This window comes from Rattus rattus, chromosome 10 (genome assembly GCF_011064425.1).
Source record: "Rattus rattus isolate New Zealand chromosome 10, Rrattus_CSIRO_v1, whole genome shotgun sequence".
Lineage (NCBI taxonomy): Eukaryota > Metazoa > Chordata > Mammalia > Rodentia > Muridae > Rattus > Rattus rattus.
Genome location: NC_046163.1, coordinates 41,804,350 through 41,821,147, shown reverse-complemented (window position 1 = coordinate 41,821,147; position 16,798 = coordinate 41,804,350). Strand labels below are relative to the sequence as shown.

The window sequence follows — 16,798 nt, the reverse complement described above, 5'->3', positions numbered from 1 at the left end:
ACCAGGAGCCGTCTCGAAGACGCAGCTCACGGTGGGAATATGAATCTCTTACCTAAAAGCTCCAAGGAGTTTGGCTCTGCTGACTACTGGGAGAAGTTTTTCCAGCATCGAGGAAAGAAAACTTTCGAATGGTACGGCACCTATCTGGAGCTGTGCGAGGTGCTGCACAAATACATCAAGCCCAAGGAAAAGGTAAGGCGTGCGGCGAGGCGGCCCTCTGTGGGGACGGAAGATAGCAACCCTAAATTTAGGAGACAGGCAGGCGTGGGGACCCCAACTCGGATCCATAATTTTTGGATTCCGTCCAGCATTTTGACTAAATGACAACTTTAAAAGTAGCCTTTTAAAGATTTTCAGTTACAAGTTCATCCTTAACTCGTTTTGGAATGGCGACTTTGTCAGACTGAAACGGTGTTATGCCGCTGCACAAGTGTGGAATAGGCAGCGTCGTGGGGCTTTATTGATGTATATGTTTACTTATTAAGTCACCGCTGTGTGCTCATCAAATTTCAGGCGTCGTGCCGGGCCCCCAAGCTACAGGAGCGGGAAGGCATAAGCCGCACACGGAAAGTGAAAAGTTCCAAGTTAAATTCCAAGTTAGATAGTAGGTGTGGAAGAGTTGTAGTGGCCGCAGGGAAGAAGACTTAAGATCTGTTATGCGCAGGCCTTTTAGTCTCAACAAATTCAGGTGGGTAGTTGCACCCATACTTTTTCAGGTGACCGTTGGAGGTCACTCATGTAGTAGGTGGTCAAATGGAGACTTAAAAGCAGGTCTGTCCGGCTCCAGAGTTTACTCGCTTTTCAGGGAACTATGCCTTTCCCGCCAGAGATGGTGGCAACAGAAATTTTGAAAGATAAATGGGAGAATGTACCACAAAGAGAGATAACAATTTGTATTATAACTCTGGCTTCAGAAAAGCAGCTAGGTAGTATGAGGGGGAATCTGGGATGGGGTTCTGTAGTTATTGTCTGTGGAGATAGGAAGTATGAGTGGTTGGAAACAGTTTCGTCAGCCTACATTTTTAACAGTTAAAAAAAACGAGGTTGCAACTGGTGATTTGGATTTTGCAACCTCCTACAAATTTAAAAAATACATTTCCTTATCTCATTATGTAGATGTATGTTTGCCTGCCTGTGTGTATGGGCATCATGTGAGTACAGGAGGTTATGGAGGCCAGAAGAGGCTATCAAATTCCCTGGAAATGGAGTCAGAGGCATTTGTGAGCCGTGCCATGTGGGTGCCGAGAGCTGAACTTGGGCCCTCTGTAAACGCAAAAGTAGTTGCTCTAAGCTCCTGAACCGGCTTCCAAGCTGCACATTCAAGTTTTCAGTAGCACACATCACACAGCCTGTCCTCACATGGCCTTTGTTGTAGCAAAATACTGTTTGGATTTGCTAATTCCTCTTAGGGTGTGTCTAGCTTTTGGACATTGTATGAAGAGGTTGTCATCTACAAGGCTCACGCCTAAGAACCGTGCAGTCAAGTAACACAGAGAAAAAAATTACCAAAACCAACCAAACAAAAACCAAAACCCACAATATTTTAAGAATGTTTACAGCTTTGTTTTGGAGTCCAGGCATGGCTATGCTGGGCCGTGGATTGTACACAGCTACATTGCTAGTTCCAAGATGGCGCCTGGAGTTAACTGGAGTGTTGCTTTCTCCTCACGGTAGTGCCTCTGTCTTTGGAGAATCTGAAATAGCCAAAGTGAGACTTTAGTCTTTGAGATATCTGAAGCGCATTTCTCTGCCTTGGTCACTTTTTGTCCGTGTTTTTTTTTCCTCCAGGTGCTTGTGATCGGATGTGGCAACTCAGAGCTCAGTGAGCAACTCTATGACGTGGGCTATCAGGACATCGTGAACATCGACATCAGCGAGGTCGTCATCAAGCAAATGAAAGAACGCAATGGCAGCCGGCGGCCCCACATGAGCTTCTTGAAGATGGACATGATGCACATGGAGTTCCCAGATGCCACATTCCAGGTGGTGTTGGACAAGGGCACGCTGGACGCTGTCCTGACAGATGAGGAGGAGAAGACCCTGCGTCAGGTGGACAGGATGCTGGCTGAGGTTGGCCGTGTCCTGCAGGTGGGCGGTCGTTACCTCTGCATCTCCCTGGCTCAGGCTCACATCCTGAAGAAAGCAGTGGGTCACTTCTCTCGGGAGGGGTGGATGGTGAGGGTACACCAAGTGACCAACAGCCAGGACCAGGTGTCTGAAGCAGAGCCTCGCTTCTCCCTGCCTGTCTTTGCCTTCGTCATGACCAAGTTCAGGCCAGTCCCTGGCTCTGCCCTTCAGATCTTTGAGCTGTGTACTCAGGAGCAGGGCAAGCCTGTACGGCTGGAGAGTGCCGATCGGCTGGCCGAGGCTGTGCGGGAGCGGCAGCACTATGCCTGGCTGTGTAGTCAGCTTCGCCGCAAAGCCGCCGGGCTGGGGAATGTGTCTCTGGACTTGTGCAGTGGGGACACGGGGGAGCCACGCTACACCCTCCACGTGGTGGACAACCCCGCTGTGAAACCATCGCGGGACAATCATTTTGCCATTTTCATCAGTGAGTTGAGATTGCTCCACCTCTTTCCCTGGAAAGGCAGGCTTACAGGGGCCGGGACTGGGCTTGGGTATTGGTGATTGGGTGTTATGTGTCTGTTTTTATATTATGGTTAGATTAGCCAAGGTCTAACGTAGAGGGAGTAATAGCTGTCCAGACTTGAACTTGTTCTTTTAGTCCATTCTAAAGGTCTAGTGAAGTTTGAGAATTGAGGCTATAGCAGGAGATAGTGTAAAGTGAGACCCATTACACATTGCATAACAAGGCTGGTTCCTCAGGGGACTGGATAAATGGAGACAAGGCTGGGCTGGTGGGTGCCAGCTGAGACGTCTTGGCCGAGTTCTAGCTAGCATGTGTGCTGTTGGACTCCAGACTGAAAGGCAGTGTGAGGTAGCAGACAGGAAGGAGCTCTGCTGCAGGTTCTTAGGATGCAGTCCCAGCTCTAGGTACTTCCTGGTGATCTGACACGGCAGAAGTGACTGTTTCCTGTATGCCTCATTTTCCCTACAAATGGAATGGGATTGTAACTCCCATGTACAGTCAGGAAGTGTAAACTCTCGTAGAAATGAGGCTGGCCGTGTGGTGAGTGCTGTACGGATGTCAGCTGCTGTTGTGTAAAGAAGGGAAGGTGTGAGAGGGGTGGCGGGATGAGAAGAGTTGGAGAAGTGAAGAAAATGGGAACGTCCTGGGTGCACGCCAGGTGTGGTTATGTTGGAAGCCTGGTTTCTTGAGAACTGAGCCACCCTTCTAAGTATTTTGTAATCCTAACGGCCCCACCTCAGTGAAGAGTGGAGCATAGCAGTAAGGCAGGCCATCTGGCCTGAATTGAGCTTCGCATTCACTGCATTGTGGATTTATGCTTCTCTTTCCTCATTTTTATGATGAAACAATGCCATGTTCATCTTGGGCCATTGTGAGGATGCCAGTGTTTGTGTTTGTAAACAGCTTAGAGTTAAGGCCTGCATGGAATTAGCACTATCTGGGATGGGGGGTGTGTGTGTGTGTGTGTGTGTGTGTGTGTGTGTGTGTGTCTGTGTGTGTGTGTGTGTGTTTTCTTTGCCCGTCTCCCTTCCCCTCCGACATATCCACACTTGTCCTTAGTCCCGCTTCATGTTTGATGGGCTGCTTTGCTTTGGGAATTGCTACCCTCTCAGTGGGTCACAGGAAGGGAGCTGGTCCCGAGCAGTGACTGGTTCAGCCATGTGGATATTAATCATGGAGCTTGATATTTCACCAGCACTCCTAGTAACCAATGTCGTCTATCCCAGTACCCCAGGGTCGGGAGACGGAGTGGCTCTTTGGCATGGAGGAGGGCCGGAAGCAGCTGGCATCCAGTGCGGGCTTCAGGAGGTTGGTCACAGTGGCTCTTCACCGAGGCCAGCAGTATGACAGCATGGACAGCATTCAAGCAGAGTTGTCGGCCAGAGTCATGGAGCTGGCCCCAGCTGAGATGCCCCCCCAGCAGGTACGGAACCCCTCCCACAGCAGCTGTCACTGCTGCCTGGAGTCCACTGGCAGCCAGGAAGGCGGGGACCAGGGAAGGGGACAAATGAGAACAGAGTATAAGGACAGAGATCATGAAGAGGCCATGGTGAGACCATTACTTTGTATGCTAACATAATTCATTGAGAGGCCAGAGAGGCGACTCTAATGTTAGGAGCACTGGCTGCTCTTCCAGAAGACCCAGGTTCAATCCCCAGCACCCACATGGCATCTCACAACTGTCTGTAACTCTAGTTCCAGGGGACTCACACCCTTGCACAGACATATGCCCGCAGTACACCAGTGCACATTAAGTAATGATAAATTAAATTAGTATAAGAAATAAAAGAAGAAAATCAGGATGAAAATCTGACCATAGTCTGGAGAGTCACTGTTAGGGGACAGTTAAATGTCCCAGGGCAGAGAGAGAAGAGGCAGCCACTCCAGGTGTTGAGGTGGGAGGTCTGTGCTTATTGTTTTTTGGTTTTTTTTGTTTGTGGTTTTATATTTTTCCAAAAACAGATTTATATATTTTACATATGAGGTTGGGGGCCTGTGGTGGTATTTTTTTTTAAACAGGTCTCAAAAAAAGGTTTATTTATATATTTTATGTATATGGTTCTTTCCTCTGTGTGTGCGTCTGCATACCATAGGAGAGCATCAGATCCCATGGGACTAAGACAGTTGCGACCTGTCATCGTGTGCGTACTGGAAACTGAACCCAGGATTTCTAGAAGAGCAGCCTGTGCTCTTAACCACTGAGCCATCTTTCCACCCCTCTTCCCCACATTTTAAGTGGACTTCCCTGGTTGTTTTGTGTCTAGGAGGTATCATGGGAGGATATAAAAGAGAGAGGACCCAGCCAGCGCAGTCAGGATGTTAGCGTTGCTGGAAAGGATAAAAGTTGCACTGAGAAGTGGCTTTACCAGTTGACATCTGTCACCACAGGAAACTGGCAAGTCTGTTGTAAGAACTGGACTCTGGGACAGCCAGGGCTCCAGAGGCCAGCGTGATAGAGATGGCTCTGCTTGGGTTCCTCGCCTGTGGTCCTGCTCACTGGGCTGACCTGGGCTGGCTGACCATGACTCTGATTTTTTTTTGTCGGACTCTGGGATTGTTGTCCGTTAGAGAGATTGATCTCACAAAGGCCTGGATTCTCTGGAGAGCTTCTCTCATCACTATGTCTGCAAGGACAGGAATTACTTACTAGCAGTTAGGAAATCACAGAAGTGAGAATGGGACAGAGCAAGTTTAGGGGATATACTCTCATCCCGAGATGTGGGCAGATGCACCGGAGATGAGACTAAGTTGGGGAAAGGAGGGGTCATCGTTTCCCCTGGACTTTTGTTATTTTCTGTTGGTGTCCAGATTCCTTCTCACACATTACAGCTCCTCCTCTCTCGTCTGTTACTGTCCTGGGCTGTGGAGAATCCATGTGCTTACTGATGAAACTCTTACTTCTTTCTTGGGCAGCACCAGGTGCAGGTCTCTGCTGCTTAGGGGATCTCTATGTTTTCATCTGAGTTTCTTTTTTTTTTTTTTTTTTTTTTTTGGAGCTGGGGACCAGAACCCAGGGCCTTGCGCTTGCTAGGCAAGTGCTCTACCACTGAGCTAAATCCCCAACCCCTCATCTGAGTTTCTAAAGTGGAGTAAGCCTCATGAGCGCTCTCGAAAGGCCCAGGAGGGCAGGTCTTTGGATCCATGCTGTCCTTGGTGTGGGGAAGTCCTCATGGTCACTCGTACCAGAGCAGGGTGGATAACATCACACACTTGTTAATTGAGCTGATGCTTTGCCACATCTCTGTCTCCTCCTTAGGTGCCCTTCCTGTCTGTTGGCGGGGACATCGGGGTCCGGACTGTTCAGCAGCGAGCCCACAGTGCCTTGAGCGGTGACTACGTTATTGAGGATGTGCAAGGGGAGGACAGGCGGTATTTCCGGCGACTCATCTTCCTCAGCAACAGGAACGTGGTGCAGTCGGAGGCCCGGCTGCTGAAGGATGTGTCCCACAGAGGTGAGCTGTCCCACAGAGGTGAGGTGGGCGGCCTCTCTAGTTAGAACGTTCAAAAGAACTGAGAGGTCAGCCAAGATGGAGGACAGGCCTGGATCTGTGCCTGGAAGCTCAGGGCTCTTTGGGTTCTCCTTACCATCTGGGCAGGATACTAGTGGAGACAAGCACATGGAAGAGCTTGTTCACGTCTTGAGCAACGCCTAGCTCTGAAACGATAGTGAAGCTGAATCCTCAATAGTGAAACAATCCTCGAGATAACGGCTTTAGTGCCTCAGGTTAAAGGGAGTCGGTTTTATAAGCTGCTCCACATACATCCCTTTGTGTCCCTGTAAGATGACCCAGAAAAATGAAGGTCGCATAAAGCCCCACCCTCCTCCATAGCGTGCCCTGCACTTTGCTGCTTCAAAGGGATTTCGAGGTGGGTGCCTTAGCCGCCTTCTATCCCAACACTGTTGGGCAGAACTGTGTGCTATGCTTAGTTTTGTGATCCTAGTGTTGCGATCCCAAGTTATAAATGGCCGCAGAACACATGGAATATGGTTGGTGTGACTGGTGTCTTTTTACTTACATATTTTATTTTTAAGAGAGAGGTGCTCTTAGGTTGTTCGTGAACTTTGAGCAGTCCTGCCTCCGTCTCCAGCTGGGATCACAGGCATACGCCACCACGCTGCCTCAAACTTAAATTATTGTATATTTTAGTGACTGTGGCCATAGCTGTCTAATGTTTCAGTGTTGGCCAGTGAGAGCCAGACCTCCCTCAGGTGCACTCACTTTCTCTTTCTATGGCTTACTTTATTTTTAAGTAAAAATAAAGTTTGTGCGTCTGTGTGTGTGTGTGTGTGTGTGTGTGTGTGTGTGTGTGTGTGTGTGTGCAAGACATGCATGCACACTTGCATACATGTGATGCTGTGTCTGTGGAAACCCAAAGAAAGCATTAGATCCACGAGTTAGAGTTAACAGGCAGCTATGAGTTGTCCGGCCTGGGTGCTGGGACCTGAACTCTGTTCTTTTATAAGAGCAGTCAATGTTCTTAACCACTGAGGCTCACTCTTAAACATGTCTAAGATTTTACATAAATACCTACCCTGTTCCCGGGCTATGTCTGTTTGTATTATCATCACCTGCCTGCCCGCCTGCCTATCTAATGACCAGTTTACAGTCATCCATTTACAGTAAACTAAGGCTGGCCTGATGGCATAGTGCATTAACCCAGTACTCAGTACTCAGAAGGCAGGATCGTGCAGGCCGGCTTGGCCCACACAGGACTACAGAATGAGATTTGTCTAAAATCTTACTTTAGATTAAAAGGTAAATGTTCCTGTCCTCCTCTTCTCAAGTGTAGCTTCATTTTGGTCACAGAGAAATCTGCCTTGATTCCCAGTCACTGCTTTTGCTTGCCCATGCTGTTCTCTCACCAAGGCTGGATGGAAGTCGTTGGAGGGAGAAATCAGACCCCCGAGGGCAGGGATTCACGCTTGTCCAGTGCTGTTAGACTGATTTCGCCGTTAGCGCATTTGCCATGCTTGTGGGCTCACACCTCTCGTTTGGTAATTCCGACTGCAGCTTATGATAACCTTGTCCCGCACCTCAAGTTGCTGAAGAAAAGATTTGTTCTTTTCAGTTTGAGTTTCATGCTTTTTCTTTGTTTTTGTTTTTTGAGGCTGGCTTTCTTCTATGTAGCCCTGGCTTTCCTGGAACTCACTGGGTAGACCAGGCTGGCCTTGAACTCAGATCCTTCTGCCTCCACCTCCTGACTGTTGGAATTAAAGGTGTGCACCACCACTGCCCAGCATTGTCACACATTGAATCCTACACGTTAACAGTGGGAGACTTCAACATAACACTCTACCGGTGGACAGGTCATCGAGACAGAAACTAAACAGAAATAATGGAACTAACAGTAGTTATGATTCAAATGGACTAACATCTATGGAGCACGTCACCCAAACACAAAAGAATATGCCTTCTTCTCAGCACCTCACGGAACCTTCTCCAGAATTGACCATATAATTGGTCACAAAGCCAGCCTCAATAGATACCAGAAGATTGAAATAACCCTTTGCATCTTATCAAACCTGGACTTCAACAACAACACAAAGCCTACATATTCATGGAAACTGAACAACTTAATGATCGTTGGGTCAGGGAACAAATAAAGAAATTAAAGACTTTGTAGAATTCAGTGAAAATGAAGGCACAGACATACTCTTTAAACTTATGGGACACTGTGAAAGCAGTGCTAAGAGGAAAGTCCACAACACACTGAGTGCCCTCAGAGATATTGGAGATTCCTCGTACTAATGATTAAAAGTACATTTGAAAGCTCTAGAAAAAACAAGCAAACACACCCGAGAGGAGTAGATGGGAGGAGATAATCAGGGCTGAGGTCAGTCAGTTGGCTCAACAAAGAGAACAGGACAGAGTCAAGAAGCCAGGAGCTGGTTCTTTGAGAAAATCAAGGAGAGAGACAAACCCTTACTGATTCGATGGCATGGTGCAGTGTGCTGTCTAGGAGGTAGTGGAAAGGTGATAAACACAGGGACGGGCAGTCCTAAGTTCATTACCTGCACCACCTAATAACTGGGTGCTTTGTTGAATACCAGAGTACTTTACTGAATACCCGGGATGCTCAGTTTCTTCACAGGAGGAAGTGGAAGCAGCTATGAGAGGGGCTAAGAGTAAAAGGTGTTGACACAGTAATTGGTGTCAAGGAGGTAGCAGTGACTTTACATTTCTGTAAAAGAATAATGAGCCAACTTCCCTCGAGTCACTGGTCTTACAGCCTCAGAGGGAAGGTCCTTTAATTAATTATTCCAGGCTTTGAATGTGCCCTTGCTGTGTACCTTTTCTGGCCACTTGGTATGCACTGATGTATGGTGAATGTTAAGACCGCGGTGTCTTTGTGGGGAGGGTCTGATTTGTAGAACTTGCCGGTTCCCATGATATACATATTTCCTCCATACCCCATTTCAGGCTGTGTGTACGATGTCAGTCAATCTGCTTACTTTAGGATTGGCTCTCTCAGTCTGTTTAAAGCTGTTGCAGCACCCTGTTGCTGGTATCCCTGGTTTCCAGGGACTAGCTCTAGAAGCATGGGACTTCAGTAATGTGACTCTCTTGTTTAGCCCAGAAGAAGCGGAAAAAGGACAAGAAGAAACAGCAACCTGCTATTTCTGAGGACATCCCGCCTGCCCCAGGGCAATGCATCGATAAGAGTTACCTCTGTTGTGAACACCATAAAGCCATGATTGCTGGCCTTGCCCTGCTGAGAAACCCAGAGCTACTCTTAGGTAAGAGGCCACCGCCTTCCAGTCAGAGCATCTGAGCCTGCAGAAGTGAGCATGTTGCTGTGTAGTAAGCAGTTACTACAGACTGACAGAACCCATAGGTTCCTATCCTCCCTCATCTCGGCCACGGCCCCATTAATGAGCTTGGAGGTAACCAGCCTCACACGGCTTGCTATCTTGAAATAGCTGCCTGGATTAGGGTATAAGTTTGTTTTTTTATGTTTATTTTGCTTTAAGATTAAAGCATAAAATATGTTCAGTGAGGTATGTGAAGCTTACAGATTTTAAGTTACCCATAAGAATTTAAGTTATTTGTAAATTTTCACGTGTGTATGTATATGTGTGTGTGTGTGTGTGTATATATATATATGTGTGTGTGTGTGTACATATATATATATATATATATACACACACACACACACATATATATATATATATATATATATATATATATAAAATCATGTTAACTGGATAGTACATTTAGCTCATCCCGTTTCCAGTGGCATTGGGTAATATATGGCTTTTCAATAGTGCCTTATTTGAGCACAAATGCAATTCTTTTGTTTGTTTTTTTGTTTTTGTTTGTTTGTTTGTTTGTTTGAGACAGGGTTTCTCTGTGTAACCTGTTTCACAAAGTGTAACTCACTCTGTTTCAGGACACCTAGGCTAGACTTGAACACACAGAGATCCAGCTGCCTCTGCCTCCCAAATACTGTGTTTTAAAGGTGTGCACCACCACCATTTGGCTCAAAATACAGATTTATAGTTAAAATGATAACTTTATCATTAATAAGAAGCATGATGTGTTCACTCACAGGCGTGTTCACCTGAATTCTCTAACTGCTGATTTAATCTCAGGGTCTAGCTTTTTTTAGTGGCTTGTTTGTTTTCTAGCTTTAGTACTCTTGTGGTCACTATGGTTCTCTGTGCTTAGGGCTTAGGTTTGGGTATTTATTTTCTGTGCCTTAAAGAACTTGAGTGGATTATTTTTACTTTGTTGGGGTGTCTGAAAAGGTAGTTATGGCCCTTTGAGTTAAGAGCTGGGTGAGGGCCATTGTGTTCATAGTGCTCTATGACTATGAGTAAGATTGTGCCTCCATTTTCTAGCATGAGAGTATATCCTGTAACTCTAAGGAACTCGTGGTAGTATGTCAGCCAATTACGTTGGCGTCTGTAAGGGACTACAGCATAGCACATGCTACGTTGTCCTGACCTGATCAAAATGAGGCCAAGGTGGAAAGGTCCAATGTCTGGAGACTCCTCAGTTTCCAGGATGAGACAGGGAGGCTGGGTCCTTGTCTGTCACTGGGCAGAACAACAGTCATAACTCCCTGTTTTGTGCTCCCTGTATAGAACTTTTTCATAACCAGACCACAACATGAAATTCTCTTCTTGTATTACAGAGACTCCACTGGCATTGTTGGTGGTGGGCCTGGGTGGGGGTAGCCTCCCCCTCTTCGTTCATGATCATTTCCCGAAGTCCCGTATCGATGCTGTTGAGATTGACCCCTCCATGCTGGAAGTGGCCACCCAGTGGTTTGGCTTCGCACAAAGTGACCGGATGAAGGTTCACATCGCAGATGGCCTTGACTACGTTACCAGCTTGGCAGGAGGAGAAGGTACTGCCGAGAGCATTTGGAGGAATATCAGTTGTGGAACGGTAGTCCAAGGTTGCCAGGCCTGTGGGGGGTCTCTGGAGGGGCCATCCATGTCGTCAGCCTTTTACCTGGCTGCTTATTCAGCTGTGGATTTAGCTTTGCTGGGATGTGGCAACCAATAAAACAGACCATTAGTCCTCCCTTCTGACCTCCTAACCTTGCCTCTTCCTGACAGTCTGAGGAAGCTGGAGTCTGCAGCTGGTTAAAAGAAAAGAAAGAAAAGATAGGGCATATGTTAAGATTCTCTCTCTCTCTCTCTCTCTCTCTCTCTCTCTCTCTCTCTCTCTCAAGAATGAAAATGTTCTGTCCAAAGTGTCAGCCGTGTGAGGTGAGGCTGTGAAATGCTTGTTCCTTGTACCTTATCCCTAGGATGAAGGACAAGTTACTTTTCTGTCAAGTGCCAGATTCTATAGGTCTCTCATTCCTTCTACAAATTTATCTATAGGATCCTATGATGTTGCTTACAGTTCCTGTATGCTTGGTCAGCCCTTAAAGGCCTAGTCCGCTGCTTTGGCTAGATGGCTGGGTCTCAGCTTTGATTATACTTTGAGATTTACCTGGGCTGGCAAAATAATCCCACAGGCTTCTCAGCTCTTCTCATACCTTGTACCACCCTGGGGTTTTGACGTGGCTGGGTGTGCAGCCCACACTCCTCAAGTATGTAGCAACTTCCCAAGGTGATACTCACTTCTTCCAGCATTAAAAACCACAAGCATAGCATGTATCGTTCATGTCGGAATGAGCCTGTTAACTAACATCTGTCTTTGGAACACACTTCTAGATTCCGAGGAACGCTCATCTGTTCTGTAGGGTAGATTGAACTTTGAGAAAGGCTTGTCTAAACCATGACATTGATGTCTTCGGTAGGCAGAGTACTCATGTCATCTTTCAGACTTAGCTGCTCACAACAGGTTTGAGAGCATGGTGTATGTAGAAATGAAAACGATGTCATCGTATCCTTCAAAGACAAGGACTCACTTTCTTCTCTTTCCCAGCACGCCCTCACTATGATGTGATAATGTTTGATGTAGACAGTAAGGATCCAACACTGGGAATGAGTTGTCCTCCCCCAGCATTTGTGGACCAACTTTTCCTGCAGAAGGTCAAAAGCATCCTGTCTCGTGAAGGTAAGAAACACTAGAGATTGAAAGGGAAAGAAGGAAGGGTCCTTTGAAAACAAATTATTTGGGCTGGAGAGTTAATGTAGAGTTAAAAGCATTTGCTGCCATTGCAGAGGATTTAAGATAGGTTCCTGGCACCCACATCGACTGCCTCTAATTCCAGCTGCAAGGAATTGAGGCCCTCTGCTGGACACCAGGTGTGTGCACTAACAACATGCACTTTCTCCACATACATGTATACACATAACTAAAAGTTAAAGCATGAATTATTCTTTAATAAAAACTGCATTTAAATGTGTGGTTTGCTTAGTTTCCCCAAACTGACTGTTTACCAGCACCAAACACAGACGTTCCTGGGATTCTGGGAGTCTACATCCTTATCTCCTCAGTAGTTAGTCTTAAACTAACTGTCACCATAGCTTGGTTCATGTCCTCGATACAGACAGAGTCATATGTATTCTTGAAAGTGTCTGCCCCCTTTCACTCAACTCGAGGTTCATGAGATTCAACCGTAGCGCGGTTTATATCGTCCGTTCTTACTGCTCCCCAGATCGTGTGGCTGTGCTAGAGTTCCTTTGTCTAGCACTCCTGGGGGGCAGTGTAAGTCGTATTGCAGTAATAACTAGGAGTGCTCCTTGGTAACCGTGTTTGCAGGTGTCTTAGATCGCTTCCTAGGGCTGGAGCTGCACAGGGCTCACAGGATGCTGAGTGGCTTGAAAAGTGACAGCTGGAGCCCAGGTGTCACTTGAAACCCATGTCCTCAGCCCCTAGGTATTTGGCATCTTTAAAGGCCTCTGGTGTGCTGGGTTGATTAGAATCTCGATCGCCAGAAGACAGGATGACCTCGGCCTTCTCACTGGCTAGTAAATACTCACGTGGTGTGCCAAGAATATAACATCCTTGCGGAAATGATGGGTTTATCGTTAATATTAATACCTTTATGGTATTTTTATGAAAAGATTTCTTAGGCATGAGAATATTAAAATATGGGAATAATGTGAGAAAAGATCAAAAATTAAGGCCGAGGTTTTCTTAGACTTCCCGTATTGATAGTCGTCATGTTTGTGTGCTGTGTCTGCACGATCTACTGGCTGTCCTCATTTACCACCCCCTGTTCCAGGGCTTAGTGTTCCCCGTGATGGTGTGTGGCTCTGTCTGTGCTCAGTTCCTCTCCCCTTTCTACTCTGCAGGGATCTTTATCCTTAACCTTGTGTGTCGTGACTTGGGGTTGAAGGAGTCGGTGCTGGCTGGACTCAGGGCAGCCTTCCCTCTCCTGTACGTCCGGCGGATTGAGGGCGAAGTGAACGAGATCCTGTTTTGTCAGCTGCATCCAGAACAGAAACTCGCTACACCAGAGCTCCTGGAACAGGCCCAGGCTCTGGAGCGGACCCTGAGGAAGCCTGGGCAGAGTTGGGACGACACCTATGTTCTGTCAGATATGCTGAAGACCGTGAAGATTGTGTGAACCCTGGGGCCAGGCCACTCAGCTTTCTGTCCAAGCTGACTTGAACACCCGGGCTGCTGGAAGTCAAGGCATGACGCACATTGCTTTTAGACCTCATGTTTTTCTTGGTCACATGATCAGCTACATGCTTCCCACCTTTTGGGATGGGAGGCAACACCTGGGATGATAGTTTTAAGTTTCTTAAAAAGTCTGATTATGAAAGCCAGGTGGTGATAGCATAGGCCTTTAATCCCAGCACTTGAAAGGCAGAGGCAGATTGATCTTTATAAGTTCTAGGCCAGTCTGGTCTACAGAGTGAATTCAGGACAGCCAAGGCTCCACAGAGAAGCCCTGTTTTTGAAAAACAACACAAAAATCTGATGGAAGAAGAGTAGGGTTGGTTACCTCTGCTTCTGGAGGCTGAGGGAAGACCAAGGACAAGTTACGGTTGAGCATTGCGGTATCGTGGATATATAAACCAAAGGTCATATGTTGAAAGCTGGCTCCGGGCCCCTGTGGCTCCTTTGGAAGATGGTAGAGCTCTTAGGAGGCATTTTGTAGAAGGAGATAGGGTCACTGGTGTGCCCTTAAAGGGACTGTTGGGACACTGGCCTGCCTCTTGGCCTTCGGCTGCTGTCAAGTGAAGAACTCATCCCATCATATCTTCCCCTTCACGCTGCCCTGCTTTTACACAGGCACAAGGACAATGAATGGATCTGCTCACTGCAGCCTGGAACCTCCACACTAAGTAATAAACTTTCTTCCTTGAAAGTTGGTTTATCTCGAGTATTTTTATAGGAACTGAAAACTTAGAGACAGCTTTCAGCTTCATTTCCTACACAATGGAAATTTGTACCACTGGGAACCAGTGTGCTCCCCAGCTGCTGGCCTTGTACTCTGTCCCTTCTCTGAGTCCTTGGACACCCACTAGTTTTTGCAGAGAAGGGTTTATGTACACAGCCACTTCCTATGCCCCATCTTTCCCACTAAAGAATGCTTTGATGCTGGTGACAGTGCCACACGCCCTTAGTCCCAGTGTCTGGGAGGCAGAGGCAGGTGGATCTCTGAGTTTGAGGCCAGCTTCAGAGTGAGTTGCAGGACAGCTAGGGCACAGAGAAACTTTTGTCTCAACAAACAAAACAAAAATGATTTGCTTTTGCATTAATGTCAGGCAAATGACTCCATATGTCCATTTTAAAAATCTTGATTCTTTACATATACATAAAGTGTTCTTTGATTATATTTCTCCAGTCTATTATTTTCTCATCTTTCCCTCTCTCAACAAGCCTCCTTTTTCCTAACATTTTTTTGGTAGACCAATGCCTTGTGTTGCTTGCATGACCAGGAGTAGGGGTTATTTACTTGAGCAAGAGCAGCAGAGTATTATTTGCACCCCAACCCCACAAACATTAACTGTATAGCTTCTAGGGAGGGCTGTGCCCTTATGAGCCCTTCCTCTCTTTGTAAGAATTGTGCCTAACTTTGAGCATAATAGGCACTGGGGAGGGAGTCACGAGCTTAAGACAGACCATTAACAAATTGTGAAGAGATTTAGGCATAAAACAAATGCTAAGGGAAACACATAGGGAAACCAGAGAAGAAACACCATGCAGTGACCCCTGTGGTTCTTGGAGCCCTGTAGATCCTCAGAAAGGTTTCCCTAGTGTGCTTAGGTTTTTATGATGAGCCAGAAATTGTGTGTGTGTGTGTGTGTGTGTGTGTGTGTGTGTGTGTTAAAGTGTTAGCAAATCAAAACACATTTTGAAGACATTTAACCTGTGTGCCAGGAAGTTTAATCTTCCACCTGAGAGATAGTGTATAGAAATGCAGACTGAGCATCGCACATGTAGAATCAAAACTGGAAAAAGTCTTACCTTGTTTTAGAACTCCATTTAAGCATGGTGATGGTTGGATGTAATGGTTCTCATAATCCAGGAGAACGTACGGTTTTCACTTTCCAGAACAATCATCCAGATGAGAACACTATGTGACAATATGATGGACCCTACAAAACACATCCTATGGCAGTGCAGAATGGTTAAAATTGACTGTTGCCCCTGCTATCTCTCACCTACACCAGTGTGACACAGATTGCTCACTGGGTGATGTCCCTAGTCTCTTGTAGGGGGACAGCAGCACATTGGAATCACTTGACATAGTAAACAGACTGATGATTCCCCAGAGACATCTGCAGTCTGAATGTGGTACAGCCCACTGATGAGGAAGCAATGTAGCAAGTGGGCTTATGATAATAACTGATTTAAAGCCATGGAGGTTATTCTGAATTATTGACGTGGGCCCAATGTTATGAGGATATTTAAATGGTAGCAAGAGTCAGACATGTCAGTCAAAAGCGAAACAATGTGAGGGAGGCTCCACTGGTTATTGATGGCTTTGGAGATGGAAGGAGGCTGCCAGCCAAGGAACACAGTTGGCCTGTAGAAGCTAGGAAATGTAAGAAGACGAATCAGAGACTCACCAGAATGAGGCTCTCTACTCTTCGGTCTCCAACAGTGCTGTATGCAACTCTGTTCACAACTCAGTTTTAGCCAGTGAGATCCACTTTTGGATTTCTGAGTTATAGGATTGTAAGGTAATGCTGTTTGAGTTCATCTAATTTCAAAGTAGCATCCATAGCAGCCCTGGGAAGCTCATCTGAGCAGTTTTAAAGGTCACTGACGTTTGAAGACTACTTCTCTGACTGGACACACTCTGTGGGAATCAGGAACGAGTTGCCATCAGTAGCATTTTTACTGGCTGTTTGTGTGTCAACTTGACATAAGCTAAGAGTCATCAGAAAGGAGTCTTTGTTGAGGAAATGCCTCAATGAAATTCAGCTGGAAAGCATTTTCTCAATTATCAATCAATAGGGGAGAGCCCAGCCCATTGTGAGTGGTGCCATCCCTAGGCTGGTGGTCCTGGATTTTATAACAAGCTAAGCAAGCCAATAAACAGCATCTCTGCATGTCAGCTCCTGCCTCCAGGTTGCTGCCCTGTGTGAATCGCTGTCCTCACTTCCTTTGGTGATGAACAGCAGTGTGGAAGTGTAAGCTGAATAAACCCTTTCCTCTCCAACTTGCTTTTTAAAAAGAAAAAAAAGATTTATTTATTTTATGTATGTAAGTACCCTGTCACTCTCTTCAGACACACCAGAAGAGGGCATCAGATCCCTTTACTGATGGCTGTGAGCCACCATGAGTTTACTGGGAATTGAACTCAGGACCTCTGGAAGAGCAGTCAGAACTCTTA

General features: G+C 46.4%; 1 protein-coding gene across 1 annotated transcript; it reads left to right on the top strand.

Annotated features, from left to right (window-relative positions):
* On the top strand, positions 1-14,320 carry Eef1aknmt (eEF1A lysine and N-terminal methyltransferase). Its single transcript, XM_032915275.1, has 9 exons — positions 1-192; positions 1,789-2,551; positions 3,817-4,013; positions 5,277-5,279; positions 5,847-6,042; positions 9,165-9,329; positions 10,730-10,945; positions 11,980-12,111; positions 13,296-14,320. Exons 1-9 carry the CDS (start codon positions 40-42, stop codon positions 13,568-13,570), a joined length of 2,100 nt encoding a protein of 699 aa, XP_032771166.1. The 5' UTR covers positions 1-39; the 3' UTR covers positions 13,571-14,320.
* The last annotated feature ends 2,478 nt before the right edge of the window (positions 14,321-16,798 follow it).